This window comes from Salminus brasiliensis, chromosome 20 (assembly GCF_030463535.1).
Source record: "Salminus brasiliensis chromosome 20, fSalBra1.hap2, whole genome shotgun sequence".
In the NCBI taxonomy this organism is placed as follows: domain Eukaryota; kingdom Metazoa; phylum Chordata; class Actinopteri; order Characiformes; family Bryconidae; genus Salminus; species Salminus brasiliensis.
The window spans coordinates 4397545-4425357 of NC_132897.1; the positions used below are offsets into that span (position 1 = coordinate 4397545).

The following is a 27813-nucleotide window of genomic DNA, read 5'->3' on the forward strand; positions in this document are numbered from 1 at the left end:
ATTGGGGTTAGGTGTAGTGGGTGAAGTTTAGATTTGGGTTAGTATTAGGGTTAGGTGTAGTGGGTGAAGTTTAGATTTGGGTTAGTATTAGGGTTAGGTGTAGTGGGTGAAGTTTAGATTTGGGTTAGTATTAGGGTTAGGTGTAGTGGGTGAAGTTTAGATTTGGGTTAGTATTAGGGTTAGGTGTTGTGGGTGAAGTTTAGATTTGGGTTAGTATTAGGGTTAGGTGTAGTGGGTGAAGTTTAGATTTGGGTTAGTATTAGGGTTAGGTGTAGTGGGTAAAGTTTTAGATTTGGGTTAGTATTAGGGTTAGATGTAGTGGGTGAAGTTTAGATTTGGGTTAGTATTAGGGTTAGGTGTAGTGGGTGAAGTTTAGATTTGGGTTAGTATTAGGGTTAGGTGTACTGGGTGAAGTTTAGATTTGGGTTAGTATTAGAGTTAGGTGTACTGGGTGAAGTTTAGGGTTAGGTTGAGGTAATACAATTACACCTGCAGCTTTGTACCAGTCTCTTTTCAGATGATTTGGTGTCTGTGTGTCTGAGCTGCATCTGTAATTTGAGTATATGCCCTATAATTAAGGGCAGTGGTGGCTCAGCGGGCTATCGATAACAGGGTTGTGGGTTCGATTCCCGGGCTCGGCAAGCTGCCGCTGTTGGGCCCTTGAGCAAGGCCCTTTACCTTCTCTGCTCCCCGGGCGCTGGAGTTGGCTGCCCACCGCTCTGGGTGTGTGTGTGTGTGTACTTACTGGCCCTAGTGCACTAGTGTGTGTGTGTGTGTGTGTGTGTGTGTATGTGTGTATGTTCGCTACCACAGATGGGTTAAATGCAAGGGACACATTTCGCTGTGCAGTGTAAACTGTACAGTGACAAATACGTGCAATATTCAGTTCATTCTGTATGAATCCTGAAACGCCTTTTAGTCACATATTTACGATTTCCTCTTGACACCAGGTTGATACAATAGTAATGTACCAATATCTCACATTTATTAATTAATTATAAAATAAAATTGGGACTCATTCCACCCATAACAGTTATAGAGGTTCATAAATGCAATCCATAACAGTACAGAAACAGTAGAAATAATAGAATTATTTATAAAATCTTGAAGCAGTTTTCTTCTCACACTCACAATCATACTTGTGCGATACAGATCATTTCTCATGAGGTGTGTGAGTGTGAAGAACCTCTGAAAGGTCTAAGGAACCTTGATGTAAACATTGATGTAAAGGTTATTTACCAGTTTTAAGGTTCTTCACATTCACACACACACACACACACACACACACACACACACACACTACCTATTGCAAACATGGTTCTTTCTGAAACCAGCAGTGGTTCTTCTATGGCGTTGCTTAAAGAACCCTTTGAAGCACCTGTATTTAAGAAAGTCCTGGACCAAAGATCTTGGTTGATAGTCCTGTGTAGACCAGGATTAAGCTGCATCTGCTTCCACTACACCAGTCCTTCCACGCTTCCTTCGGTGAGTATTCAGCGCTGTTTTTCTTCTATAACGCTCTCATACTGCGTATCTCTCTTCTGAAACACACACACACACATTAGGATATTCATACACTATATTTGTATGATCAGATACACTAATATATTTCATTTCCTTCACATTCAACATGTCACTTTACTTAAGACGTCTCATGACCTTCCATAAAGACTGTGTTCTTAGATGCACTTCAAATGGAGATTCTGTCCACTGGTGGCGCTGTTTTGCCAAATACACACAAGCCAGCTGGTTATATTCTTGAAGAAGAATTGAGAAAACAGCGGCGCCACAGTGTTCTGCTTTTCTGCAGTATAGAGCTTCTAAACAGGGAATTAATAGATAGAAACTCCTGCAGAAACTGTACGAGCTTCAGGGTTCGGGTAAGTTTAGGTCTGGTTTAGGTGTGGTAGTTTAGGTTAAGGTTAAGGTTAGAATTAGATTTAGGTTAGAATTGTGCTTAGGTTGAGGTGTACGTTGGAATTAAGTGTAGGTTAGAATTGGGTTTAAGTGTAAAACTTTAGGTTTAGGTGAGGAAGTTTAGGATTAGGTTAGAATTGGGTTTAGGTTGAGGTGTAGTTTAGGATAAGGTTAGAATTGGGTTTAGGTGTGGAGTAAGGATTATGTTTAGGTGTGGTAGTTTAGTTTGAGGTGTAGATTAGAATTAGGTTTAGGTTAGAATTTGGTTTAAGTGTGGAGGTTAAGGATTAGGTTAGAATTGGGTTTAGGTGTGGTAGTTTAGGATTAGGTTAGAATTAGGTTTAAGTGTGGTAGTTTAGGATTAGGTTAGAATTAGCTTTAGGTTAGAATTTGGTTTAAGTGTGGAGGTTAAGGATTAGGTTAGAATTAGGTTTAGGTTGAGGTGTAGATTAGAATTGGGTTTAGGTGTGGTAGTTTATAGGGTGAGGTGTAGATTAGAATTGGGTTTAGGTGTGGTAGTTTAGGTTGATGTGTAGATTAGAATTAGGTTTAAGTTAGAATTGGGTTTAGGTGTGGTAGTTTAGGTTGAGGTGTAGATTAGAATTGGGTTTAGGTGTGGTAGTTTAGGGTGAGGCATAGATTAGATTTAGGTTAGAACTGGGTTTAGGTATAATAGGTTAGCTTTAGGTGTAGTTTAGGTTATGGTTAGAATTGGGTTTTGGTGTAGTAGTTTAGGATTAGGTGTAGGTTAGGTTTAGGTTAGAATTGGGTTTAGGTGTGGTAGTTTAGATTGAGGTTTAGATTAGAACAATTGGAACTAATTCCACATATCAGCTTTACATAGAAATATAATCCTTATAGAGGTTCTTAACTGCAGCACAAAACAGCATAGAAACAGTAAAATGAATAAAACATTAATGATAGAACTACAGCACTGGTGTCTACAGTATTTATACAGCATACTAAGAGGTCATTTACTCTTGCTATTACATACACAGAGGAGCTTCAGGAGACGTTAACCTACCTTTTCTCCGCCGTATTTCCCTGCGAGAGGAGAGACAGTACAGTGTTAGATGCTGAGTGTGGGGTATAGCATTGAGGTAAAGAAAAAAATAACGTTGCTAGATGGTACATGTGGTTTACTGCTGAACAGCAGTGCCAGTTCCCTTTTTTAGCCTCACAAAATAAGCTGATGCTAAGCAGCTGTGGTTTCGCTCAGCTCACGCCACATGCACTATATGGACAAAAGTATTGGGACACCTGCTAATTCATTGGGCCATTTAGAGAGAGTTAGAGTTAATCCTGCTGTTTTTTTGTTGTTGTTGGAGTTATAGTCTTTACTGTCCAGGGAAGAAGGCTTTCTAATAGATTTTGCAGGAGCATTGCTGATTGCTGTGAGGATTTGATTGGATGGAGCACCATCATTCCAGAGAATACAGTTCCAGGAGGCTTGGCATTAGGCATGGTGCCAGTAGGTATCCTATTCATCTGGCAGTACTTCTAGTCTGAAGGACTAGACAAGCCATGTGTGTGCATTTGAACATCTGAATGCAGAGGGGAGGGGGGGGGGTGTCCACAAACATTTGGACATGCAGTGTATCCTCTCCTGTTGCAAGCTGCAGGAACCACATACTCACTGTTGGAATAGATGCATGTTACAGCCACTGCCAGCAGCAGCAGGAGGAACAAAACCCAGCGAAGGATGTCCCATATGAAGCCCCCAGGAACTGCAAAAGAATCAGATCTCATCATCTGGTCACTTCTGAAACACGTCTGATCCAGAGCCTTAAATGACTGGTCAACAGATCGGTCATTCAGGGTGACGGAAATGATTAGAAGCACACAAACCGTCCAAATGTTTGCAGACACCTGCTCATGCAAGGTTCTGCATGAAATGCAAGGGTAGTCATTATTAATTTTGCTCCTCTTTGCTGCAGTGACAGCCTCTACGCTGCATGGTGGAACATTGCTGTGAGGGCATTCATGATTGTATTTTGCCATTAGATGAGTGTGAGTGAGGTCATCTAGTGATGAGGGTTGATTAGTTCTGGATCTCTCCAGATGATTTCAAAGACATCACAGAGAATGGGATATTTATCTTGAGATATTATCCAATTATCTTGAGATAATTATCCTGGGATTTCTCAGGCCTATTTTTTTCGCAATATAATTACAGTATTACCCCAAAACAATTATTAATGATTATCCTGAGATACTTTTTAGGTACTGATGTTAGTTGGTCTCAGATTAATTATTTATAATTATATTGAAATAATTGGAGAAGAGAGAATTTTTTGTTTGAGATGATTATTTTGATTATCCCAAGGTCATTTTCTCTGAATAATTATTTACATAAAGACATTGATCATCCCCACTGAGCAGAAACACTACTGGTATATTAATTATTATCTCAATTTTTTTCATTGTTAATAATTGTCCCAAGATAATTATCCTGAAACAATCATGTCACAGCTGGGCGATGATGAGATGCGGGATGTAAGTTGACTTACATTGAGAATTAGGTTTAGGTGAGGAAATTTAGGATTAGGTAAGAATTGTAGTTTAGGTTAAGGTTAGAATTGGGTTTAGGTGTGGTAGTTTAGAACTAGGTTTAGGTGTGGTGGTTTAGGTTGAGGTATAGGTTGGAATTGGGTTTAGGTGTGGAAGTTTAGGATTATGTTTAGGTGTGGTAGTTTAGGTTGAGGTATAGGTTGGAATTGGGTTTAGGTGTGGTAGTTTAGAACTAGGTATAGGTGTGGTGGTTTAGGTTGAGGTATAGGTTGGAATTGGGTTTAGGTGTGGTAGTTTAGGATTAGGTTAGAAATAGGTTTAGGTTGAGGTGTAGAGTAGAATTGGATTTAGGTTAGAATTAGGTTTAGGTGAGGACATTTAGGATTAGGTAAGAATTGGGTTTAGGTTGAGGTGTAGTTTAGGTTAAGAATTGGGTTTAGGTGTGGTAGTTTAGAACTAAGTTTAGGTGTGGTGGTTTAGGTTGAGGTATAGGTTGGAATTGGGTTTAGGTGTGGTGTGTAGTTTAGGTTAAGAATTGGGTTTAGGTGTGGTAGTTTAGAACTAAGTTTAGGTGTGGTGGTTTAGGTTGAGGTATAGGTTGGAATTGGGTTTAGGTGTGGTGGTTTAGGTTGAGGTATAGGTTGGAATTGGGTTTAGGTGTGGTAGTTTAGGTTGAGGTGTAGAGTAGAATTGGGTTTAGGTGTGGTAGTTTAGAACTAATTTTAGGTGTGGTAGTTTAGGTTGAGGTGTAGAGTAGAATTAGGTTTAGGTGTGGTAGTTTAGGGTGAGGTGTAGGGTAGAATTGGGTTTAGGTGTGGTGGTTTAGGTTGAGGTATAGGTTGGAATTGGGTTTAGGTGTGGTAGTTTAGGATTAGGTTAGAATTTGGTTTAGGTTGAGGTGTAGAGTAGAATTGGATTTAGGTTAGAATTAGGTTTAGGTGAGGAAGTTTAGGATTAGGTAAGAATTGGGTTTAGGTTGAGGTGTAGTTTAGGTTAAGGTTAGAATTGGGTTTAGGTTGAGGTGTAGTTTAGGTTAAGGTTAGAATTGGGTTTAGGTTAGGAAGTTTAGGATTAGGTTAGAATTAGGTTTAGGTTGAGTTGTAGAGTAGAATTGGATTTAGGTTAGAATTTGGTTTAGGTGTGGTAGTTTAGGATTAGGTTAGAATTAGGTTTAGGTTGAGGTGTAGATTAGAATTGGATTTAGGTGTGGTAGTTTAGAACTAAGTTTAGGTGTGGTGGTTTAGGTTGAGGTATAGATTGGAATTGGTCTTAGGTGTGGTAGTTTAGGATTATGTTTAGGTGTGGTGGTTTAGGATTAGGTAAGAATTGGGTTTAGGTTGAGGTGTAGTTTAGGTTAAAGTTGGAATTGGGTTTAGGTGTGGTAGTTTAGAACTAGGTTTAGGTGTGGTGGTTTAGGTTGAGGTATAGGTTGGAATTGGTCTTAGGTGTGGTAGTTTAGGATTAGGTTAGAATTAGGTTTGGGTTGAGGTGTAGAGTAGAATTGGGTTTAGGTGTGGTAGTTTAGGGTGAGGTGTAGGGTAGATTTAGGTTAGTTTAGGTGGAGGCTAAACTTTATTTGAGATAATTATCCTGAGACAATCATGTCACAGGTGACTTATAGAGACTCACAACAACAGACAAAGGGCCGCTGAAACAAAGGGAGTGCATATAGACGGACACTAACGAGGCCCACCTGACAGGGGTTAACAGCCCTGTGCTGAAGAGGGCATGACAAACAAAACTAACAGATAGAGGAAAAAACACAAAGTAACCAGGAAAGGCATAACACAGGGCAAGGATATAACAATTATCCCAAGATAATTATATTTAAGTCTTTAATTAAAATTAAAGAAAGTTCATTTGATTGATTTAAATGAAAATTTAATTATCATGAGAAAATTAGTAGAAGTGATCCCAAGATAATGGACAATTATCTTGAGATAATTATTCAAAGAGAATTAGCCCAAGACAATTAGCAATTTCAGTGTTTTCTAAGCACTTTTTTAATTTAATTATCTTTAAGATAATTATCTTGATAAAAATACAGAAAAGATTTAGATGAACTAATTATTATATAATTATTGTGATTATTTCTAGATAATTTCAAGATAATTCAATAACAATTTTTTAGTTAATAATTCAATCAAATTATCTCAAGATAATGAATTTGAGAAGAAAAATGTCAGGTGGTTTTCTGAGCAGAATTTTTTATTTATTTATTTAATTATCCCAAGATAATTATCTCAAGTCTTTCTCGTTATAGAAAAATCCATGTTTATTTTATTTATTTATTTTATGTCATTTCAGAGGGCGCCATCATTTTAGGTACTGTGGCCTTTGTCATGATATATTAATCTGACAGATCAGAGTAATTTCTACTTTTCCTTGAGTAAATAATCTACGAGGGCAGAGGTACTCTGTTTGGTTTGTCACAGGACAGCTTGTGCTGTGTCCACCCTGGCCAGCAAACAGCAAAAACAGTGGAGTAAGAGGCTGAAGAGGCTGCAGACTCACCGGAGTAGAGCTGACTCTCGGCCAGTTTGATGATGATGTCCGTGCCGTTCCTCAGGCCGCACCAGTACACCCCGTCGCCCAGGGGCAGGCTGCTCACGGACACAACGAAGGACTGGCCGTTGTCCTGCACGCTCAGGCTGTGGTCCGCCAGCTGGGCGTTCCCTGTTCGGAAGGTGAAGCCGGTGCAGCAATGCTGCCTCATGTCGTCCCTCTTACACCACACCCTGTCCATGTTCTTCTGACTTGAAGTGTAGGGGCAGGTCAGCTTCTGCCTGTACTGGCCTTCACACACACCTGTGGAGCACAGCGGTCACTCTTAGCTAAAAAGGTTATTTTATTTAAAACAGTGGAAGCATTTTTGGGGCTACTTTTTTTGGTCTGTATTTTATTCTTTTTGTCTGTCTCATTCCTTCCTTCCTTTGTTCCTTTTCTTCATTTATGTCTTCTGTCTCCTTCCATCCTTCCTCCTTTCTGCCTCCCCCCTCCCTGCCTCACTTTATGTCTACTGTCTCCTTCCTTCCTCCCTGCCTCCATTTCTTTCTTTCATGTCTACTGTCTCCTTCCGTCCTTCCTCCTTTCTGCCTCCCCCTCCCTGCCTCCCTTCCTTCGTTTATGTCTACTGTCTCCTTCCTTCTGGCATTCTTTCCTCCCACTCTTCCATCTTTCCTTCATTTGTTTATGTCTACTGTCTCCTTCCGTCCTTCCTGCCTCCCCCCTCCCTGCCTCACTTCCTTCCTTCCTTCTTTTGTTTATGTCTACTGTCTCCTTCCTTCCTTCCTCCCTGCCTCCATTCCTTCCTTCCTTCTGTCCTTCTTTTGTATATGTCTACTGTCTCCTTCCTTCCTTCCTCCCTGCCTTCCTTCCTTCTTTCCTTCTTTTGTTTGTCTTCCTTCTGGCATTCCTTTCTTCTTCCTTCTCTTCCATCCTTCCTTCCTTCGTTTATGTCTTTCTCCCTGCCTCCCCCCCTCCCTGCCTCCATTCCTTCCTTCCTCCCTTCTTTCCTTTTTTTGTTTATGTCTACTGTCCCCTTCCTTTCGTCCTTCTTTTCTTTTGTCTTTCTTTCCTTCCTTAGTTAATCTCTACTGTTTCCTTCTTTAATTACTCTCTGCCTCCCACTCCCTCCCTTCCACCCTTTCTTCCTTCCTCCCTTTGTCACCCCTCCCGCTCTTTGTCCTTTCTTCCTTTCTTCTTTTATGACTACTGTCTTCTACCTTTCTCCACTTCCTTCCTTCCATCGATTATGTATACCTTCTCCTGCCTTCTGTCCCCTCTTTTCTCCTCCCTGCCTCCATTCATCTGTCTGTCCTTCCATTCTTTTATCTACTGTCTTCTTTTTTCCTTCCTTCTTTTTTCCTTCCTTCTGTCCTTCCTTCCCTCCTGTTGTCCTTCCCTCCTTCTGCCCTTCCTACCTTCTGCCCTTCCTTCCCTCCTTCTGTCCTTCCTTCCTTCTTTCCTCCCATCCTTCCTTCCCTACTTCTGTCCTTCTTTCCTCCCATCCCTCCTTCCCTACTTCTGTCCTTCTTTCCTTCCATCCCTCCTTCCGTCCTTCCTTCCTTCCGTCCCTCCTTCTTTCCTTCCATCCCTCCTTCCGTCCTTCCGTCCCTCCTTCCGTCCTTCCTACCTTCCGTCCCTCCTTCTGTTCTTCCGTCCCTCCTTCCGTCATACCTTCCCTCCTTCTGTCCTTCCTTCCTTCCTTCTGTCCCTCCTTCCCTCATTCTGTCCTTCTTTCCTTTTGTCCTTCCTTCTGTCCTTCCTTCCTTCTGTCCCTCCTTCCCTACCTCTGTCCTTCCTTCCCTCCTCCCTTCCCTCTTTCTGTCCTTCCTTCTGTCCTTCCTTCTCTCCTTCTGTCCTTACTTCCTCCCATCCTTCCTTCCCTCCTTCCATCTCTCCTTCCCTACTTCCGTCCTTCCTTCTGTCCCTCCTTCCTTACTTCTGTCCTTCCTTACTTACTTCCTTCCTTACTTACTTCCTTCCCTGTTTCTGTACTTCCTTCTATCCCTCCTTGCTTCCGTCCTTCCCTCCTTCTGTCCTTCCTTTCTTTGTTTCTGTCTGTATTTTTTTCCTTCTGTCTGTTTTTCTGTCTTTCTTATCTTTTCTTTATTCTGTCTATATTTCTTTTTGTCCTCTATGTCTTTTTTTCCTTCTTTCGTTTTCCTCGTTCTTCTCTCTCTCTCTTTCTTTCGTCTCATTGGCTGTCTTTTTTTTGGCTGCCTACTTTCTGTTTCTGTTTTGTCCACTGTGTCTTTTTCACTAAGTGTGTTTTAGCTTTTTTGCAGAAAGTTCCCGAGCAGTGCAGCCACACACGAGACCGCCTCCAAAAATATCCTCATTTCTCAGTATATATATATATGTGTGTGTGTGTGTGTATGTGTGTGTGTGTGTGTGTGTGTGTGTGTGTGTGTGTGTGTGTGTTAAATGCTACAGAGGAAGTCTGTCACAGGGTAAGTTATCTCAGTTTGCTGTAGGTCATCCAAATTTAAACCCTGTACTTGTCTGTGATCCTCAGTCTGAGCTCAAGTCGGTCGTATGTTTTTTTGAAGAAGTGCATTATACTGTAGTAGAAGCACTTGTGGAGAAGATCTGGTCAATGAATGAGGTCAGGATCTCAGAGAGAGAAACCCAGAGGGTTTGGACGCTAGCCCCTCGCCCTGTCTCTCTCTCTCTCTTGCCCTCTCTCGCCCTCTCTCTCTTTTTCTGTACTCACTATAACCTTTCCCATACATTTTATAGGTTGTATTATTCATAGGTGTATATACCCTATTATTATATGGTATTTCCTCTTCTATCTGCGGCATAGCCTCATTACTTTATTCATTATCCAACTTTATCATGTAACTGTGTACCATTCTGTACCATAAATAATAAATCCACCTGTGTAACCTGTAATAGCCATAGACCACTATAAGGTTTAGCCTACTGGTTTGCACTGTTTATTATTCCAACCCGTAGTTAAGAGCATAATGCTATGCTAACTCTCAGTACTCTTTTTGGGTGTGCATGTTCGAAGTAATTTGGATATTCCTCATATAATTTAATCAAAGTCATCAGGAACAACATAAAACGATACAAATATGACAATTAGCCCAATATTGACAAGGTAGGGGCCACCAGTAACAACCCTACAGTACTAATACTGCTTACAAATGTGGGTCCAGATATTACAGATATACAGAGAGGTGGGTCCACAATATTACAGCAAGGGGGCCTTGCTTAAGGGCCCAACAGTGAAAGATTAGTGGACCTACAAATTGAACCCATATGCCTGTGATCAATAACCCAGTGTTTTAACCACTGAGCCACTGCAGACCTTTGCCAAATGGAAGTTTTGGGTGCCCAAACTTTTGCACAGGACGTATGCAATCAGTACTTGAGTAGATGTTTTAGTTTTTGACTCTAGCAGCGGACTAAGTACTAAGGCCTGCCATCAGCAGCCGGAGCCTAGGAGAGCACAGCTGGTCTGGCTCTCTCCGGGTGGGTGGATGGCTTCAGTGTGATGCTGGCTGGCACGGATGTGCACGGCGGTGGCTGGTTGAGCATGTATCGGATGTTAGTCCTCATCCTTCCAGTGTTGGGATCATTACATGTGATGGGGAGATTACTGGAGATTTGGCTAAAATTGTTAGTAATAATAATTAGTTATTAGTTATTAGTTAATAATTATATTATTATATTATATAATTTAAAATGAACAATATTACTCAATGTTTACTTGAATATTATCTATAAATAATCTGTAAATAATATTGTTATTGTTTTTACATTTTTTTTACTTCTATTATTTCAATCGTGTATATAGTGGTAATTTATCTATGTTTTTGCGTATCTTCGTGTCTTGCTATCCCTTTTTTGCTGTGACACTGAGAATTTCCCCAATGTGGGACTAATAAAGGATTATCTTATCTTATATGTTGATTATTTAAATAAGCTAATTAATTAAAATAAGCTAACCTAAAATAAAAGTTATGATTAAACTACATTTCTTTTTAATAAAAAAAATTCTTTGAGTAGAAATAGAAATATAGAAAAATATAGTAATATAGTATAGTAATAAAGTAGTGCTTATTGTAAACAATGCAATACTGTCAATCAAATCTCAAAGACCTTGAGTGAAACTTCTGCAGATACAGTTTGTTATAATATGTAAACATTCATAACGGAAAAGCCATGTATTGTTTGTTGTGTTTAATTCAATACAAAAGGAACCTGTAAGTTACTTATTCTTACTATAAAAATTGTAAATTGTAAATTATTAAGAAATGTATCCATAATGAGCAGGACTGGATGTGATTTGCAGGATAATTCATAAAATATTGACAATTACGACGTTATGCGAACATTAATATCCAGAATAGTCTCAGATGTGTCTCAAATGTAGCTGTTTTTAAATACATGTTTTGATACAGATGAGCCGACCTCTCACACTTTGCTAACATTTTTCATAGCACTTTTAGTACATATAGTCTTAGTTTTAATATATCTTCTTTTACTGTCTTCTTTGTATTTTAGAGACACTTTTAATCTAATTATTTAGTTATCTTTATTTCTTATTCTGATTGGATCTGTAATCATATTGTATTTGCTTCTGTTTGATATTTTCTTTTAATCTTTTAGACGTATTAATAAGTTATCTGCCTCAATATCTGATCTCCATGTTTTTAAATGCAAAAAATGCAAGTTTATTTCTAAAGGACATTTCACACAGGCAATTAAAAGTGCTTTATATAATTAATTAAAGAAAACAAATCACAAAAACAGGGAATAAAACACCAAAACCCTTCTATTATTTTTTATTATTTAGATATTAGTCCTAATGCAGGAAGTGAAATATTTGGTAACCGTTTAGCACATTCAGTGGCGTCCCACAGGGTTCGGTCTTAGGGTTTGTGAAAATGATGCTAATTGTTGCAGTAATGTATCCATGAGAGTACTGAAGAACTGAAGTGTGGCCTGGGTGAAAAGGGTTAAAACATTGCTGTAAACAGATAAATACAGACTATTAATGATCATTTATCTATAATAATATTATATATATTATTATAATAATATATCTGTTGACTGTGGTGTTCCCAAAAATATCAATATTAAAGATGCCTTCTGTTGTCTATCTTAAGGACGTATAATCTACCATCTATAATCTATAATATAAAATTATTATTGAATAAAAGTACAATCGTTATTAATTTGATGAGTGATAGTGATCCAGCTTTATATTTAGGGTGTATCATTATATTAAAAAAAAAAAACAGTTAATAAACTGTAGTGAAAATAGTTTTGGGGGTAAATAAAATATATAAACATAATTGACCACTTCAAAATATTTTAAAATTATTTTTGCTTGTTAGAGAAGTGAAATATAGAGTTTAATGTAATAAAAATAAAAGGTTTCAGTAATAGAATTATTTACTTAGTAAAAACAACCTGTTTAGTTACAAACAAAATAGAATTGTTATGAGTTGGCTTTGCTTTGCACCAAAAACTAAACCATAGATTTAAGTAAGTAGTCTTTAAACATCCCCCCCCAAAAAAAAACAAAAACAACAACAACTATGTTATAGCATCTTTTACAGAACCTGGTTTTATATCCAATGAAATGTAGTCGACTAAAGAAACCTTTTACAGGCAGAATTTCTTTGCTTTTAACTCAAGACAAGTCAGTTAGTTAAGAAATTGATCCCAGAGTCATTTCTAATCATATCCACAATGTTACGCAGTTCCTTACCTGTGACGACGAAAAGCAGGGCTGCTAAAGTTAACAGGAGCATTTTAGACAGAGCTGAAGTCGAACTCTGATGAACTACACTTCTGCTCTTACTTTATACCAGAGAAGCTTTTAGGAAGTGAAGATGACAGGAAGTCGCACCCACAGGCCCTCAGTTATATTTTCTCTCTTTAATAGGAAAATGACCCACTGCTCCTCTCACTGGACTCTGCTTGTGTCAGAGGTCAACTCTGCCATACGTTCATGCATTCTGCCTTCATCTGCTGCATGCATGCGTTTATTTATGGCAGCACATGAAATGACTGGAGTTCTGCATTTTGGCCCCATTGTGGTTTGTTTTTCAGTCTGGTGTGTGTCTGGATTCGTATCTGCTCTTATCACACGTGTAGAGCAGATAATACATGTTTAATGTTTCCTTTTTAAACTCAATTCTGAACTCAGTCTAATCTGTCTTATCTAGGACAGAGATTAGCTTAAAAGATTTAATAAAAAAAAAAGTAATGTCTAACTAATGTGTGCTCAAAAGCAACTCCTTCAGCGCGGTTTATTCAACCACTTCTTCTGATAAAGGATAAAGGATTTATTTATTATTTTAACTTGACATTTTAAAATGAGTTTCTTTGACTGACTTTTTTTTTAAAATGCAAATCTTATTTGTAAAGAAAATAACTGTAAAATGTCATTTTATTGATTGCATTATTAATATAATAATAATAATAATAATAATATTCATCATCATCTTATTATTATGATGATGATGATGATGATGATGATTATTATTATTATTATTATTATTATTATTATTATTATTATTATTATCAATGATATTTTTATTGTAACCTGACACTTAAAACACAGGGCAAAGTGGAAAACAACTGCAGTGATAATAATAATAATAATAATAATAATAATAATAATAATAATAATCATCATCATCATCATCATCATAATCATAAGATGATGAATATTATTATTATTATTATTATTATTATTATTATTATTATTATATTACAAACTAAAACATTTTTATTTATAATAAATAAATTATTATTAATAATAATAATAATAATAATTAAATAAATATTAATGTTAAGTTGATAAAGTAATTTTTACTGTTAAACTTAGCTAAACTTAGTTAGCGTAACGTGTTAAGTCAGATACTCAGCTTAACTAATTAATTAAATGTTTGTTATGTAATAATAATTTTAAAATAATAATATTAATGCCATATTCAGCTTAGCTTAAATTACAAAAAGGCAAAATGGAAAAGCGTTTTATTATTTTTTATTTTTTTATTAATCTGTTTCAGTAGGTTTTTAGGTTATTATTAATTTTGGCGTCTTTTAACTTGTTTTTGCTTTTAACCTTATTAACTGATTTGAGTTTTTATATATTTATCTCAGTTATTAATGTTCCTGAAAAATAACTATTTATATTTAACCTGTGACTTTTACGCTGCATCAAAGCACTGATCAGAGGTGGTGAAACATTTAATCCATTTCATTTTTAAAAGTTATTTAATTTAATCTAATCTATTGTAATTAAATTAAATCGAATCAATATTACATAAAACTTTAAACGTGTTAATGTGTTTGTTTACGTGATTTTATTTAGGACTTTTATTTTGAAGGAGACGGAGCGCGGAAGCTGGGCTGGTCGGTAATCGCTCATGAAACACGTGTGGATGAACCGGGGGGTTGAAATATCTTCAGAATGGTGAGAGAAAGATTTGCTTAACTTATATTTTAATAAATTAGAGGGAAGTTTCTGTGCTTCTGAGTTCGTTAACGTGATGAACTGCCTGCTTTACCGCCTCTGCCTTCATTATTTCATTAGTCCAGGCCACTGTTTTTAGCTGCTGTGTCGTAAAAGCCTTTTAAAACATCTTCATTCTCAGTTTCTCCTGTTTGAAGCTGAAATACTGGCTGAATGTTTAGAAACACGGTCAGACAGGACTTTGGACACAAAAGCCCAGAGGAGATGTGTTTGTAAGTTTCGAGTTTACGAGGCTTAATTTGGTTTCTCGTCGTAACTCTCCAGTCCTCCTTAAATACTGGGCTGTTAAGTGTGGAGAGCGTACCGGCGCCCCATTGAGTCTACTGCGCCATTTAAGGTGGAACGGAAAGTTACTAAAATGAGCTTTTAATAAATATCAAATTATTTTTATTATTTATTATCCATTCATTTTAAAGTATGTTACCTCCAAAAGCAAACTTTTCACTTTAGCTCATCCAGTTGTTTCTACTTTTAAAACTTTATATTTGTTTAATTTAATGTTTTGTTTATGATTTTTTTTATTTTTATTGTTATTAGGGATGCACTGATCTGGCTTTTTAGTTACTGATACCGATACATAAACTTTGCATATCAGTCGATACCCAATACCAGTCTGATATCATTGCTAAATGGGAATAAACCGTATACCTCCTTATGTAGGAGAGACTTAAGGCATCAGGATTGACTTAAATATTATTATTATACTTAAATATTATTATTATATTATATAATATAACGAATTACACAGAAATAAATGCGCTAAATGGCCATTTGTCATTTATTTATTTGCACGTTTAGTGCCATCTCACACCAACAAATTAAAGGGGAAGGATTGGTTCCATTGATTGGCCTAATTATCTGATACCTGATTCAGCTAATTTAGTAAATATCGGTGACCGATATCTCATCCTAATATCAGATCGGTGTATCACTAATTGTTTTAGTTAAAACAAATCCACTATAAGGACTCAGATTAGAGAAAAACATTTATATGTAAGGTCATAATCATTTAAAGCTGTAGATGAACTGTACTATATATTTGACTCAAATTTAAGTGTTCGGCTGAGCCAGATGTTTAGTTAAGTGAAAGTTTAGAGAGAAAACACTTTAATTTAAAGGAATAAGTTAAAATAAATAAATACAATAAAATGTAGGATTAAAAGGTTACTGAATTAAAGAACAAGTATTGAGTTTCAATAGTACTTCAGCTAAGTACAGATAATACAGAATTACTCTGGTATTTCCAAGTATTCAGATTTAGGTGTGGAGATATAAAGTTAAAATAAAACTCATTGCTTACATTTCATTTTCCAGTTGCAGTCACTGTTATTTATTAGTAATTTTTTGTTAATGTATTCCCCTCAAAAAGCATATGAACATAAAGATACTCATTTGCCAGCTCTGCTATTTTTATTTCATGTTAAAATGAAAAAGCTTTTGCTTTTTCTAAGCAGGCAGCTTATGCATACAAATCCGATTTTTTTAACGAATTGAGCTCCGTAGATGAATATCAGTTCTAATGGACGATGTTGCTTGATTGTATTGGAAAAAAGTTGTTTATAAAAACTTTGGACTGATGATGATGATATTAAAAACTGATATTTGCTGTTTATATTGTCTGTTTAGAGCAGAAGAGCAGATTGTTCTGGTGATGCTGGACTGCTTTAAAATAATATGATTTATTTAATTCATGATCCTACAATAACAAATGTTATATTTTGATGGAGAACCAATCCAGGTGCATTTAATACCTGTTTATAAATACCTGTGTGACATTGGCATTTGAAGCTATTAGATATTGACACCAGCCCACAATTCCCATGTTGGTGCATCCTTATGTTTATAGATCTGCATTGACATGTATGCATGTGGACAGGATCAGGTAGCTCTGTCAGTGCAGATATCGATAAAACACATAAATAGGAGACCCGAGTGGTCCAGCTGTGGTCACTATCACTATGTTCAGAGGATCCTATGGTCGCTGGCTCGAATCCCGGTCATGCTGCTAGCCGTCGGCAGCCGAGGCCCAGAGAGGGCAAAATTGGCCTTGATCTCTCCAGGGTGGGTAGGTGCTGGGTGTCGCTGCACTTCCCTCCAGGCGTGTTGATTGCGATTGAGTACGTATAGGTTGGGTAATTGGCGGTCCAAATTGGGGAGGAAATGGGTGTAAAATCGGGAAAAAAAAAACCCCAAAACACACAAATACATGCCTTATAATTCATGTGCTCTCAAGGAACAACAAGAGCCTGGTTAAGCCTATGAGTGGGATTTGTTGACTAGGCTCTGTTTTCAGGCAGGTGTAGCTGAGGGTGGGTGGGAAAAGCTGTTATTCTATGTAGATCATAATGCTATGCAAGTTATCTCTTGGTATCTGAGAGCAGGATGTGGTTACACAAGCTTAGATAAACCCCTCTGGTCTGGTTATCCGGATGCAGCACGTTCTTGGAATACGTTACTCTGGTACCTGTGAGCAGAAAAAGAAAATCGCTCAGTAAGTGAGCTGGGACATTTGCTGATTTGCGTGTTTTTCTGCAGCTTCGACGCGAGATCCGGCTCCGGAAGGAGTATCTGTACAGGAAGGCCCAGGAGGATCGACTGCACTCCATTGAGGAGAAGAAGCAGAAGCTCAAGAATGCGTTAGATGGTGAGGCTGTGACTCCATTCATCCTAAAAGACTGAAACGGTCTCCTGGTTTACACTTAAATGAACTAGGTGTATCTTTAAATGTGAGGCCTTTGCGTATATTTACATTTACATTTACGGCATTTAGCAGACGCTCTTATCCAGAGCGACTTACAAAGTGCTTTGCTATTTACCCAAGAAAAACCTCAGCTAGTTAGAATAGACCAATAATTCAAAGGATACCTCTAAGCTTAGACATTACTAAGCACAAGTCAATAAGGTGACCATAGTACTCTAATCGTCCAAGTACTCTCTGAAGAGGAGGGTCTTCAGTCTGCGTTTGAAGACAGCGAGCGACTCGGCCGTTCGGACTCCCAGGGGAAGCTCGTTCCACCACTTCGGTGCAGGACAGAAAAAAGCCTGGATGGTTGTCTTCCGGATTTTGAGGGATGGCGGGTCGAGCCGAGCCATACTTGAAGCTCGAAGGGCTCTAGGTGTGGATCGGCTTTTGACCATTGCCATCAGATACGGAGGGGCTGGTACTTTCTTGGCTTTGTAGGCCAGCGTCAGGGTTTTGAATCTGATGCGGGCAGCAGCTACAGGAAGCCAATGAAGAGAGAACGCAGCAGTGGAGAGACATGGCTGAAATTATATATATATATATATATATATATATGTATATATGTATATATGTGTATATATATATATATATAAAATACAAATAACATGCACCATATTTTTTCCGTAAAAGGAAAGTAACAGGGTGGTAAAAAGGCTTTTGAGCATTTTCCACCCCAACTAAAGTCACATTATTTATACACCAAAATCAATTGCACTCTATCAATTTTAAAAATAATAATAATAAATATAATAAAAGAAAGGTTCATCTATCACTACATTAAAGGACCCCCCCCCCCATACTGATACCAAAATTGAAACCATATACCCATATCAAAATATTGAAGATCATCTAAAAGCAGACTATGATGCTTAAATTCATAACAGCTCAAACACTCATCTAAACCCACAGCAAGAAACAGAGAGCCGTCATCCCATCAAGCAGTTTCAGGACAGAATTGTTCTGAATTCCAACATAGTGATACACTGTATGTCCAAATATTTTTGAACACCCCTTCTAAATGAATGCATTCAGCTACTCTAAGCTGCACCCATTGCTGACACAGATACGCGCATACACATCTTATCTAGTTCCTGTAGAGAAGTACTGCCAATAGAATAGGACTCTCTGGAGCAGATCAACATCATGAACCTATTGGTACCATGCTGCCTAATGCCAGGTGTGGGCTAGAGGGGTATAAAGCCCCCCAGCATTGAGCTGTGGAGCAGTGGAAGAACATCTGTGTTCTCTGGAATGATGGATGATGATGGTGATCCATCCAACACTGGATTACTTCCTTATTATTTATTTATTTTTAACTAGTAAAACTTGAGAGACAAGACTCTGAGGTAAAATAACAGGGTGGTAAATAGGCTTTTCAGCATTTTGTCCACCTCAACCAAAGTCATACATTATTTATACACCAAATTCAATTGCCCTCCTTGCAACCTTTTAAAAATGTTTAATATTAAATAAAAATAAAATAATCATGCTGTCCATGCATTTAGGCATATATGCATTTGCCATGCACTGGTGTTGGTTTCATGCTGTTTATAATCAGTATTATTATTATTATTATTATTATTATTTTATTTCTGGAAGGTATGCAATTGTTCTGTGTTCTAGAGGTACTGATGAGACCCCTGATGTACTCAGAAAAGAAGAACGCTGTGACCTAATTTATAATGTTGGCATACCTTCATGTAGAACACATTTAGTTTGCAGCTTCAGGCACTTTGTATTGCTTTCTACCATTAGAACAGTCTGTAATTCAGTGTGAATGAGAATCTGCTAATTGAATAAATTTGACTATTAATTTATGTGTAATAAAATATTATGAAGTACGATATTATCACTTGCTCTCAGGTTTGAGTTTTCAGGATGCTTTTCCTTTTTTCTTTGCCAACAGAAAATCGCCTCATACCCACCGAGGTCCGCAAAGAGGCCCTGCAGCTGCAGAAGCTGTTGGAGTTTGATGATGAAGGTGGAGAAGGTAACTCAGTTATGGACTTAATAATGAAATCTATTAACAGTGTTTTTTTTTATTTTTATTGTTTTAGCACTTAGAAACAGAAAATCCTTAACTAAGAATTTCTTAAATAAGAATTTATTACTTATTGTTATTATTTAATCATCTATCAACAGTTCTGTGCCGATAATGAGTATTTCTCTGGTGATCATTTCAAACATCTCTCACTTCTAGTAACAAAAAACAATTCTGTAACTTAAAATATGATCTCGATATTTAAAGGCATTTTTACAATACACAATATTTATTGTGATATTTTCACACATGGACAAAGTGCAGCAAAGCAGCAGCAGATTCCTAAAACCTCTATTCCGATACTCTCCCATACTGCGTACAGTGATTTACACTCAGAATCTGCTGCCCTGCATCTAATTAACCAGCACTAATTAAAGTCTCTGTGATGAGATGTGCAGTTGGTCAGTGTTCTTTATACACGGACAACATCCCCAATACACTTGCTTTTATTACAATGATAAATATTATTATATTGATCACCCCTACTGTAAATCAGTGCTTACAGATTGAAAAGGCCTTAAAACTGTTAAGTATTTTTTTATTATTTATTTTTATAACAGTTGTGTGCCAGTTATGAAAATTAGTATTTCCATGGGGATCATCTGCGAAATCTTGTTGTATGATCTACAGCATAAAAAAAAGGTTCCACTATCATTACATTAAAGGACCAATACTGAAACCATACACTCATATCAAAATATTGAAGATCATCTAAAATCAGGCTATCATGCTTAAATTCATAAGAGCTCAAACACTCATCTGACCCACAGCAAGAAACAGAGAGAGAATTCCAACATAGTGATGCAATGTATGTCCAAAAATTTGTGGACACCCCTTCTAATGAATGCATTCAGCTACTTTAAGCTGCACCTATCTCTGACACTGATACACGCATACACAGCTTGTCTAGTTCCTGTAGAGACGCACTGCCAATAGAATAGGACTCTCAGAAGAAGATCAACATCATGACCCTATTGGCCCCATGCTGCCTAATGCCAGGTGTGGGCTAGAGGGATATAAAGCCCCCCAGCATTGAGCTGTGGAGCAGTGGAAGAACATCTGTGTTCTCTGGAATGATGGATGATGGAGCTCCATCCAGTACTTTGGAGATGAGATGAGGTGAGGTGGTGATTGTCCAACATCCTGACCTCTCTAATGCTCTTTTCGCTTAATGCCATCAGATCCTCACAGCAGTGCTCATAGCAGTCTAGTAGAAAGCCGCCTTCTCCGGACAGTAGAGACAGTTACTCCAACAAAAGCAGGATAAACTCTAGTTGTAATCCCTTGATTTGAGCAGGTGTCCCAATACTTTTGTCATCTCTCTATGGAGCCTTTTCCCCAGACACAGTATACCACCCACCTCCCCAGTTCCTCTAATCTCTGCTGTGCTTTTGTTTGGCCTAGGTGTCAGCTCTCATATGGACGATGAGTACAAGTGGGCCGGAGTGGAGGACCCAAAAGTCATGGTCACAACTTCCAGAGACCCAAGCTCCAGGCTCAAGATGTTTGCCAAGGTGAGTGGAAATATAAATGAATGAGTTATTAATGATTAAGCCCTTCGTTAAGTGACTTGCAACGGACTGTTGACAGTTTTACTGATTCCTAACCGGATGCCATGTTCTTTCTCACCCCACGTGTGAAAACCATCGGCTTGTGGCTAACGTGGTATTAAGTGTCCGCTGAGATAACTTTTAAAAAATGTTTGCACAGGAAGTGAAGCTCATGTTTCCAGGGGCCCAGCGCATGAACAGAGGAAACCATGAAGTTAACACCTTAGTGCACGCTTGCAAGGCCAACAGTGTCACTGACCTGGTCATTATTCAAGAGACTAGAGGGCAGCCAGGTACGATACCGCCGTCATAATGGAGACTATGTGGTGGGAGGGGTTATGGTCTTATTTCCACCTTGAGGGTATATTTTTACTTCACAATCATTTACCTTTTAATGAGTTCAAATCCCAGTCATTCTGCTTGCCATCTGCTTCCTCTATATAAACAGAAGTATGCTAGTGTGCTGAATCTACGCAGTAGCCTACACACAGTTCACACATAGCCACCTACCCTATCCCACAGCCTACGCTAGCCATCGGCAGCCGGGACCCCTCTAAAGCACGATTGGCCTTTCTGTATTCAGGGTAGTTAGATGTTCAGTTGTCTCACGGCCCTGTTTGCAATAAAACAACTGAAAATAAACAAGTGTTTCCGATATTCTGGCATCTTCCGTCATTTAAACTCATTAAATCATGGTGGCTCGAATGAGGGTGGTGTGTTGTTGGCTAGTTGTAGGGTGTGTGTAAGGAGACATGCATCGAACATGCTAATGTTTACACACTCCGAGTAAATGGTCACCCAGCCCGACCTGCTGGAAGACTGCCCGCTGAGGTCCTCCCTACCTGCGTCAGACCAGCTGCCACCTACCAGTCAGACCAGCAATTGCTGGTTATGTTAAGCTGCTTTGTGACGACAGCAGTTGTAAAAAGGGCTATGCAAATAAATTTGACGACTTGATGCACCGCGGACTGCACAGACTACCTTAGGGGGGTTGCTAAAGCAAACTCTGAACCGGGAGGTCCACACCAATTGACTTTTTTTGTACCATTACACCCCAGTTCTGATGTCCTGCAGGGTAGCACTTACTTCTCTGGGCTGTTTTGTGAATTTACAGAAAAAACTATGCTGCTGAGTTACGGCTTGTTTCTTTTTGTTTTTAGATGGCTTGATTGTCTGCCACCTTCCTTTCGGACCAACAGCGTACTTCACCCTGTTCAACGTAGTAATGAGACACGATATCCCTGATATTGGGACCATGTCCGAGGCCTTCCCCCACCTGATCTTCCACAACTTCAGCTCTCGTCTGGGCAGGCGGGTGAGTCACGGACATTTCTCACACAAGTCAGATCAGTTTCCGTGTGCAGTGGTGAATAGTGGGAAAAGGTGAAATAGTGCTAGATTATTATTACTGCTGACATCAGAGCATCTATGGAAGTTTTTTTTTTTTTTTTTTTTTTTTTGTGTGTGTGCAGGTGTGTTTCACACTCATGTAAGATTAAATGTTAAGCTCTCTTAAAATAGTACAGCAGTAAAATCCCCGGCGGTTGTTGAAGAATCGTTGCACTTTAGAAAGGTTCTCAGCTTTGCAGATTATTAATAAGATGGGGGTGAAAGGGTGGTTAACATCAGTCGAGTGAGAATATTGCATATGAGCAAATACTGCGGTATGTCCTGAGAAAGTGAGTTTTGTGTTTTAGAAGCTGAGCTCAAGCCGATATCAGGGTTCCCGTGCATCCTAGAAAGCCTGGAAATGATTACAAAAAAATAATAAATGGATATATTAGACAAGTGTTTCCGATATTCTGGCCTTGACCAGTTGTAGGGTGTGTGTAAGGAGACCTACTTCGAACATGCTAATGTTTACAGACCACAGACTGCACAGACTACCTCAGGAGGGCGCTATACAGCACTAATATTAATCACAAGAAGTCTAGCTGACCTTTGTGCGCTGGGCGGGGGGTACATAGTAATATCAGTCGAGTGAGAATATTGCATATGAGCAAATACTGCGTTATAGAGCTGGGCAGTATGATATTTTATTTTATCGTGATAAATTTTATGATTATTTTCTTAGTATATCGTGGATATAGGTAGGTAGCTTAATTAAGAGTGGTCAGCTGCATGTTTCATTACCGTGTAATTAGATGAATGATGTTGAATAAAAATCACTGTATTCAGTTCGGGAGAGAATCTGAATAGTAGTGTTTAAGAGTCTGATGTTACTGATGTATTTAGTCTGTGATCACGTGTATTGTGATAAATATCTCATAAGGTGATGTAGTATTTGTATCGTATCGCCAGCTGTGCTGCGTTATATCCTGAGAAAAATGAGCTTTTGGTTATATTCTGAAATAATTGCAAAAGAAAAACGTTTCTTGATTTCTAGGAAAATCAAACTTTTCATTTAGAGACTTTTCCAGGTTTCCAGTTATGAAAAATCCTGAAAAATTAAAATGTGGTAAAAAAATGTTCTAGAAATATTAGTGACCTCCTGCAGGATTCCCAGATGTCCCGGAGCATCAGGAAAAAATGAAATTTGGAGTTTTGTTTGCAAATCATAAAAAAATGTAATAAAGTCCTGGTAATATTGGTGTTATTTTGCAGGTTACCCATGCAGATATTTCTTCAAAAGCTGGAAATGAACAGACTTGGGCATGGAAAATTGCTAAAATTGTCCTGGATGTCCAGATTCTGGAAAATCTAGAAAGCCGATACATTTAGAGACTTGATTTCCAGTTATGAAAAATTCTGAAACATTAAAGTGTGGTTAAAACAAATCCTAGAAATTTTATTGACCTCCTGCAGGATTCCCACATGTCCCAGAGGGTCAGGAAAATTTGAATTTTTTTTGCAAAGCATGGAAACACTTGTAAATTTAAAAAAATAATAAAAAATATGATATGCTGCAGATTTTCCATGCAGATTTTTCTTGGAAGATCTTTAAAAGCTGGAAATTAACAGACTTGGGCGTGGAAATTTCTGGAAAATAAAAAAAAAAATGCTAAAAATGTCCTGTATGTCCAGATTCTTGACAATCTAGGAAGCCTATATATTTAGAGACTTGATTTCCAGTCCACAAATGTTAATACTGTTGTACAAGGATTAGTATAGTGAGAACGTGAGGAGTTCCCACTTAGCCTGGAACAGCTGAAAGTTAGGAAATTAGTTTTCTAGTCAAATAGGAGAATTGCTGACAGTGTCCCGGAAGTGTTTGTGGGATCTTGCAGATAAAGTAGCCGCTCTTATCTTTGTAATTGACACCAAGATTTCTTATCCTGTGTGAATCGGTCATTAAAGTTACAGTACCATGTTCCCACTTTACCCACAACTGCATGTCGTTTTTGTTTTTTTGGGAGGGTAACCGTGTTACTCATGGAAAAATAATGGAGTTTGTCCCTACACAGGTATCCAACATCCTGAAATATCTGTTTCCTGTGCCAAAGGAGGACAGCAGACGAGTCATGACATTTGCCAATAAAGACGATTTCATCTCCTTCAGGTGATTTCTGTACTTTTACGCTTTCCTTTACTGTACTTTGGTGGTCTTTTTTACTTTGTGTACCAAATGAGAATGTTTTAAAGCCTTATCCTTACTTACAGCTCACATTTACTATATAATATAATCTTTATACACTATATGGACAAAAGTATAGGGACACCTGCTCATTCATTATTTCTTCTGAAATCAAGGCTATAAAAAAATGAGCTGAGTAACTGTCTCTACTGTCCAGGGAAGAAGGCATTCTACTAGATTTTAGAGGAGCGTTACTGTGAGGGTTTGATTGATTGCATTCAGCAGGTCAGGATGTTCGATGATGTCATCCCAAAAGTACTGGATGGAGCACCACCATCATCATTCCAGAGAACACCGTTATTCCACTGCTCCACAGCTCAATGCTATTGCAGTCCTGTTATATTGGCTGTAGTTCTCTACAGGGACTAGACAAGCTGTCTGTGTGCATTTGCACATCTGTGTCAGCAATGGGTGCTGCTTAAAGGAGCTGAATGCATTCGTTAAAAAAGGGTGTCCACAAACATTTGGATATAGTGTATTTGTTTTATGTTTTTATGTTTCTTTTGGGGAATTTCACTTATTTTGGCCTCCAGCAGAGAGCAGGATCAGACTGGATTTTTTTGTTTTGTTTATATGAATCCCAGCTTTCTTCACCAGATTAGAAATCTTTTAGACTATAAAACAGACTTTTAAGTGGTGTCAATACTGTAGCTGTGGGTGTGTATAGGTAGTTAGTTGATGTTCTGTTAGTATAGGCTTTGCTATAGTCTTTATTTTTAACTCTATACTTTTAACACCCTCCATGCAGCCAGTTTGTGCCTTAATAAGCTGAGGAATGTAAGGTGTTGGATGTTTGACATTTAAGGTGGTAGTAACTTCAGGCTCCTGAAGCACGATCAGGCTGCAAATACCTGTGGGGTGTGTGCCGGGACTCAGACGTTGAGAATAGTTGGTGCAGTGCAGTGAGTGTCTTCTTGAATGTGTGAGAAATGGGTCACAAAGCAGATGAGCAAAGACCATAGAGTGAAGGAAGCAGCTGAATCTGCAGGTAAAGGTCCTTTGGGTCCCAGTCATCCTCGTGCAGCGCCATCTGCAGGAGCATGAAGTTACTACCACCTTAAATTTGCAAGGCGACAAAAAGTTTGTATATATACAATGGGGCCAAAAAGTATTTGGTCAGCCACTAATTGTGCAAGCTCTCCTAATTAGAGAGATGAGAGAGGTCTGTTATTTTAATCATAGCTAAGCTTCAACTATGAGAGACAAAATGAGAAATCAGAAATCCAGAAATCACATTGTCTGATTTTTAAAGAATTTATTTGTAAATAATGGTGGGAAATAAGTATTTGGTCGCCCACAAACAAGCAAGATTTCTGGCTGTCACAGACCTGTAACTCCTCTGTCCTCCACTCATTACCTGTATTAATGGCATTTAATAAAGACACCTGTCCACAGCCTCAAACAGTCGCACTCCAAACTTAACCATGGCCAAGACCAAAGAGCTGTCGAAGGACACCAGGAAGAAAATTGTAGACCTGCACCAGGCTGGGAAGAGTGAATCTACAATAGGCAGCAGGTTGGTGTGAATCAATCAACTGTGGGAGCAACTGTAAGAAAAATGGAAGACCATTGATAATCTCCCTCGATCTGGGGCCCCACGCAAGATCTCAAAATGATCATGAGAACGGTGAACAAAAATCCCAGAACCACACGGAGGGACCTGAGGAATGACCTGCAGAGAGCTGGCACCAAAGTAACAAAGGCTACCAGCCGAGAGGCACTCAAATCCTGCAGTGCCAGGCGTGTCTCCCTGCTTAAGCCAGTACATGGGAGAATATCATGTGGTCAGATGAAACCAAAACAGAACGTGTTTGGAGGAAGACGAATGCTGGGTTGCATCCCAAGACCACCACACCTACTGTGAAACATGAGGGTGGAAACATCATGCTTTGGGACTGTTTATCTGCAAAGGGGACAGGACGACTGATCCGTGTGAAGGGAAGAATGAACGAGGCCACGTATCCTGAGATTTTAAGCCAAAACCTCCTTCTATGATAGCACTTGACGACGGAACGTGGCCGGGTCTTCCAGCATGACACTGATCCCAAACACACTGCCAGGGCAACAAAGGAGGAGTGGCTCTGTTAAAAGCATTTCAAGGTCCTGGAGTGGCCTAGCCAGTCTCCAGACCTCAACCCTATAGAAAATTTGTGAAGCGAGTTGCAAGTCTGTTTCCCAGCGACAGCCTCAAAACATCACTGCTCTAGAGGAGATCTGCATGGAGGAATGATCAAAGGTCAAAATACCAGCAACGGTGTGTGCAAACCTGGTGAAGACTTGCAGGAAATGTTTGACCTTGAGTTTTTACTTATACTTATTTTCCACCATAATTTACAAATAAATTCTTTAAAAATCCTACAATGTGATTTCTGGATTGATTTTCTTTCTCATTTTGTCTCTCATACTTGCATAATCAGTGTGTGTGTATGTGTGTGTGTGTGAGAAATATAAAGCTAAACTAGCCAACTTCTGTTACAGACATCACACTTACAAGAAAACTGACCACAAAAACATTGAGCTGACTGAAGTTGGACCACGGTTTGAAATGAAATGTGAGTCACTCGCCACTCTTATACTCTACCTTCTCACACTGCTTTACTACTTCTACTTTATCTGATGATGCTGCAGACAAATTAGCCTCAGTTAACTCTGGATTTTGATGGTCCCCCTCACCATATATATATATATAATCTCTATCTCATTAACCACTATAGCATCTGAGCTGTAGCTTCAATAAGAACTCTCTATCCAGCTCAGCCTACCACATCTGTCCCAAGTCTCAGGTTGCTCTTTCATCCTGCCCTCCCATAACACACGTCCTTGTCTCGTTTTCAGTGTTCATGATCAAGCTGGGCACCCTGGAGAACGAGAGCACGGCGGACGTCGAGTGGCGCCATCACTCGTACACACGCACGGCCAAGAAGAGGAAGTTTTTGAGTGTGGAGTAGTAGCCACATGCTGCTATGGATGGTGTGAGCTACGCCCATGTTGTTCACATTGGTTTTCACTGAATTTTCTCAGTGAGGAGATCTGTAATGTTTATCAAAGCAAACCATCGTCGCTGTTGCACAAGCACCTCGTACCTCTGTTTTTCTATTGACTTCCATTGAAAGTTCTGAAGGTTCTTGTGTGTCAGCTCTGATATCCATGAGTACTGCCATTTTTAATTTCACATAATACACAGTTACATGCAGATAGGCTGGTAGACCTTATAATATGAGTATTATGAATATAATTCCAGTCCTGGAAGTCTCGAATGTAGGTCACAGGACCTAATTGAGGCCTGCGGTACTGAAACCCACCTTTGTAATATTTATTCAGTTCTCTGATGTTCTGTTGAATGTGTCACACAGTTTCATTAAACTCATCAAAAGTTTTCATCACATGACTGTTATGATTTCATAATAAAATGTTATACTAGAAAATATACAGATACTAGTTACTAATCCTGGTAGTTATCTAGTTAGT

General features: G+C 38.6%; 2 protein-coding genes across 3 annotated transcripts; one reads left to right on the top strand and one right to left on the bottom strand.

Annotated features, from left to right (window-relative positions):
• Positions 1 to 963: 963 nt before the first annotated feature.
• Positions 964 to 12731, bottom strand: LOC140542238 (uncharacterized). Of its 2 annotated transcripts, XM_072665130.1 has the most exons (5): positions 12662 to 12731; positions 6943 to 7236; positions 3555 to 3644; positions 2942 to 2961; positions 964 to 1541 (listed from the first exon to the last, which is right to left on the bottom strand). In XM_072665130.1, exons 1-5 carry the CDS (start codon positions 12702 to 12704, stop codon positions 1494 to 1496), a joined length of 495 nt encoding a protein of 164 aa, XP_072521231.1. In that variant the 5' UTR covers positions 12705 to 12731; the 3' UTR covers positions 964 to 1493. The 2 variants fall into 2 exon arrangements, with proteins under 2 accessions (XP_072521231.1, XP_072521232.1); XM_072665131.1 differs by lacking the exon at positions 3555 to 3644.
• Positions 12732 to 14118: 1387 nt separating this feature from the next.
• Positions 14119 to 27709, top strand: imp4 (IMP U3 small nucleolar ribonucleoprotein 4). The gene is made up of 9 exons (XM_072664688.1): positions 14119 to 14377; positions 16973 to 17081; positions 19087 to 19170; positions 20626 to 20735; positions 20932 to 21064; positions 21932 to 22086; positions 24176 to 24270; positions 26824 to 26897; positions 27181 to 27709. Exons 1-9 carry the CDS (start codon positions 14375 to 14377, stop codon positions 27291 to 27293), a joined length of 876 nt encoding a protein of 291 aa, XP_072520789.1. The 5' UTR covers positions 14119 to 14374; the 3' UTR covers positions 27294 to 27709.
• Positions 27710 to 27813: the final 104 nt, after the last annotated feature.

What these genes read in the sequence shown, in the direction of transcription:
- imp4 (XM_072664688.1), top strand. An exon ending in AGAGACTAGAGGGCAGCCAG is followed by an intron (nt 21,065 to 21,931) that starts GTACGATACCGC and finishes TTTTGTTTTTAG; the next exon opens with ATGGCTTGATTGTCTGCCAC. An exon ending in ACCACGGTTTGAAATGAAAT is followed by an intron (nt 26,898 to 27,180) that starts GTGAGTCACTCG and finishes TCTCGTTTTCAG; the next exon opens with TGTTCATGATCAAGCTGGGC.
- LOC140542238 (XM_072665130.1), bottom strand. Translation starts at nt 12,704, where the DNA reads ATGCTCCTGTTAACTTTAGCAGCCCTGCTTTTCGTCGTCACAG. An exon ending in CGAGAGTCAGCTCTACTCCG is followed by an intron (nt 3,645 to 6,942) that starts GTGAGTCTGCAG and finishes ATTCTTTTGCAG; the next exon opens with TTCCTGGGGGCTTCATATGG. An exon ending in AACATGCATCTATTCCAACA is followed by an intron (nt 2,962 to 3,554) that starts GTGAGTATGTGG and finishes CTCCTCTCGCAG; the next exon opens with GGAAATACGGCGGAGAAAAG.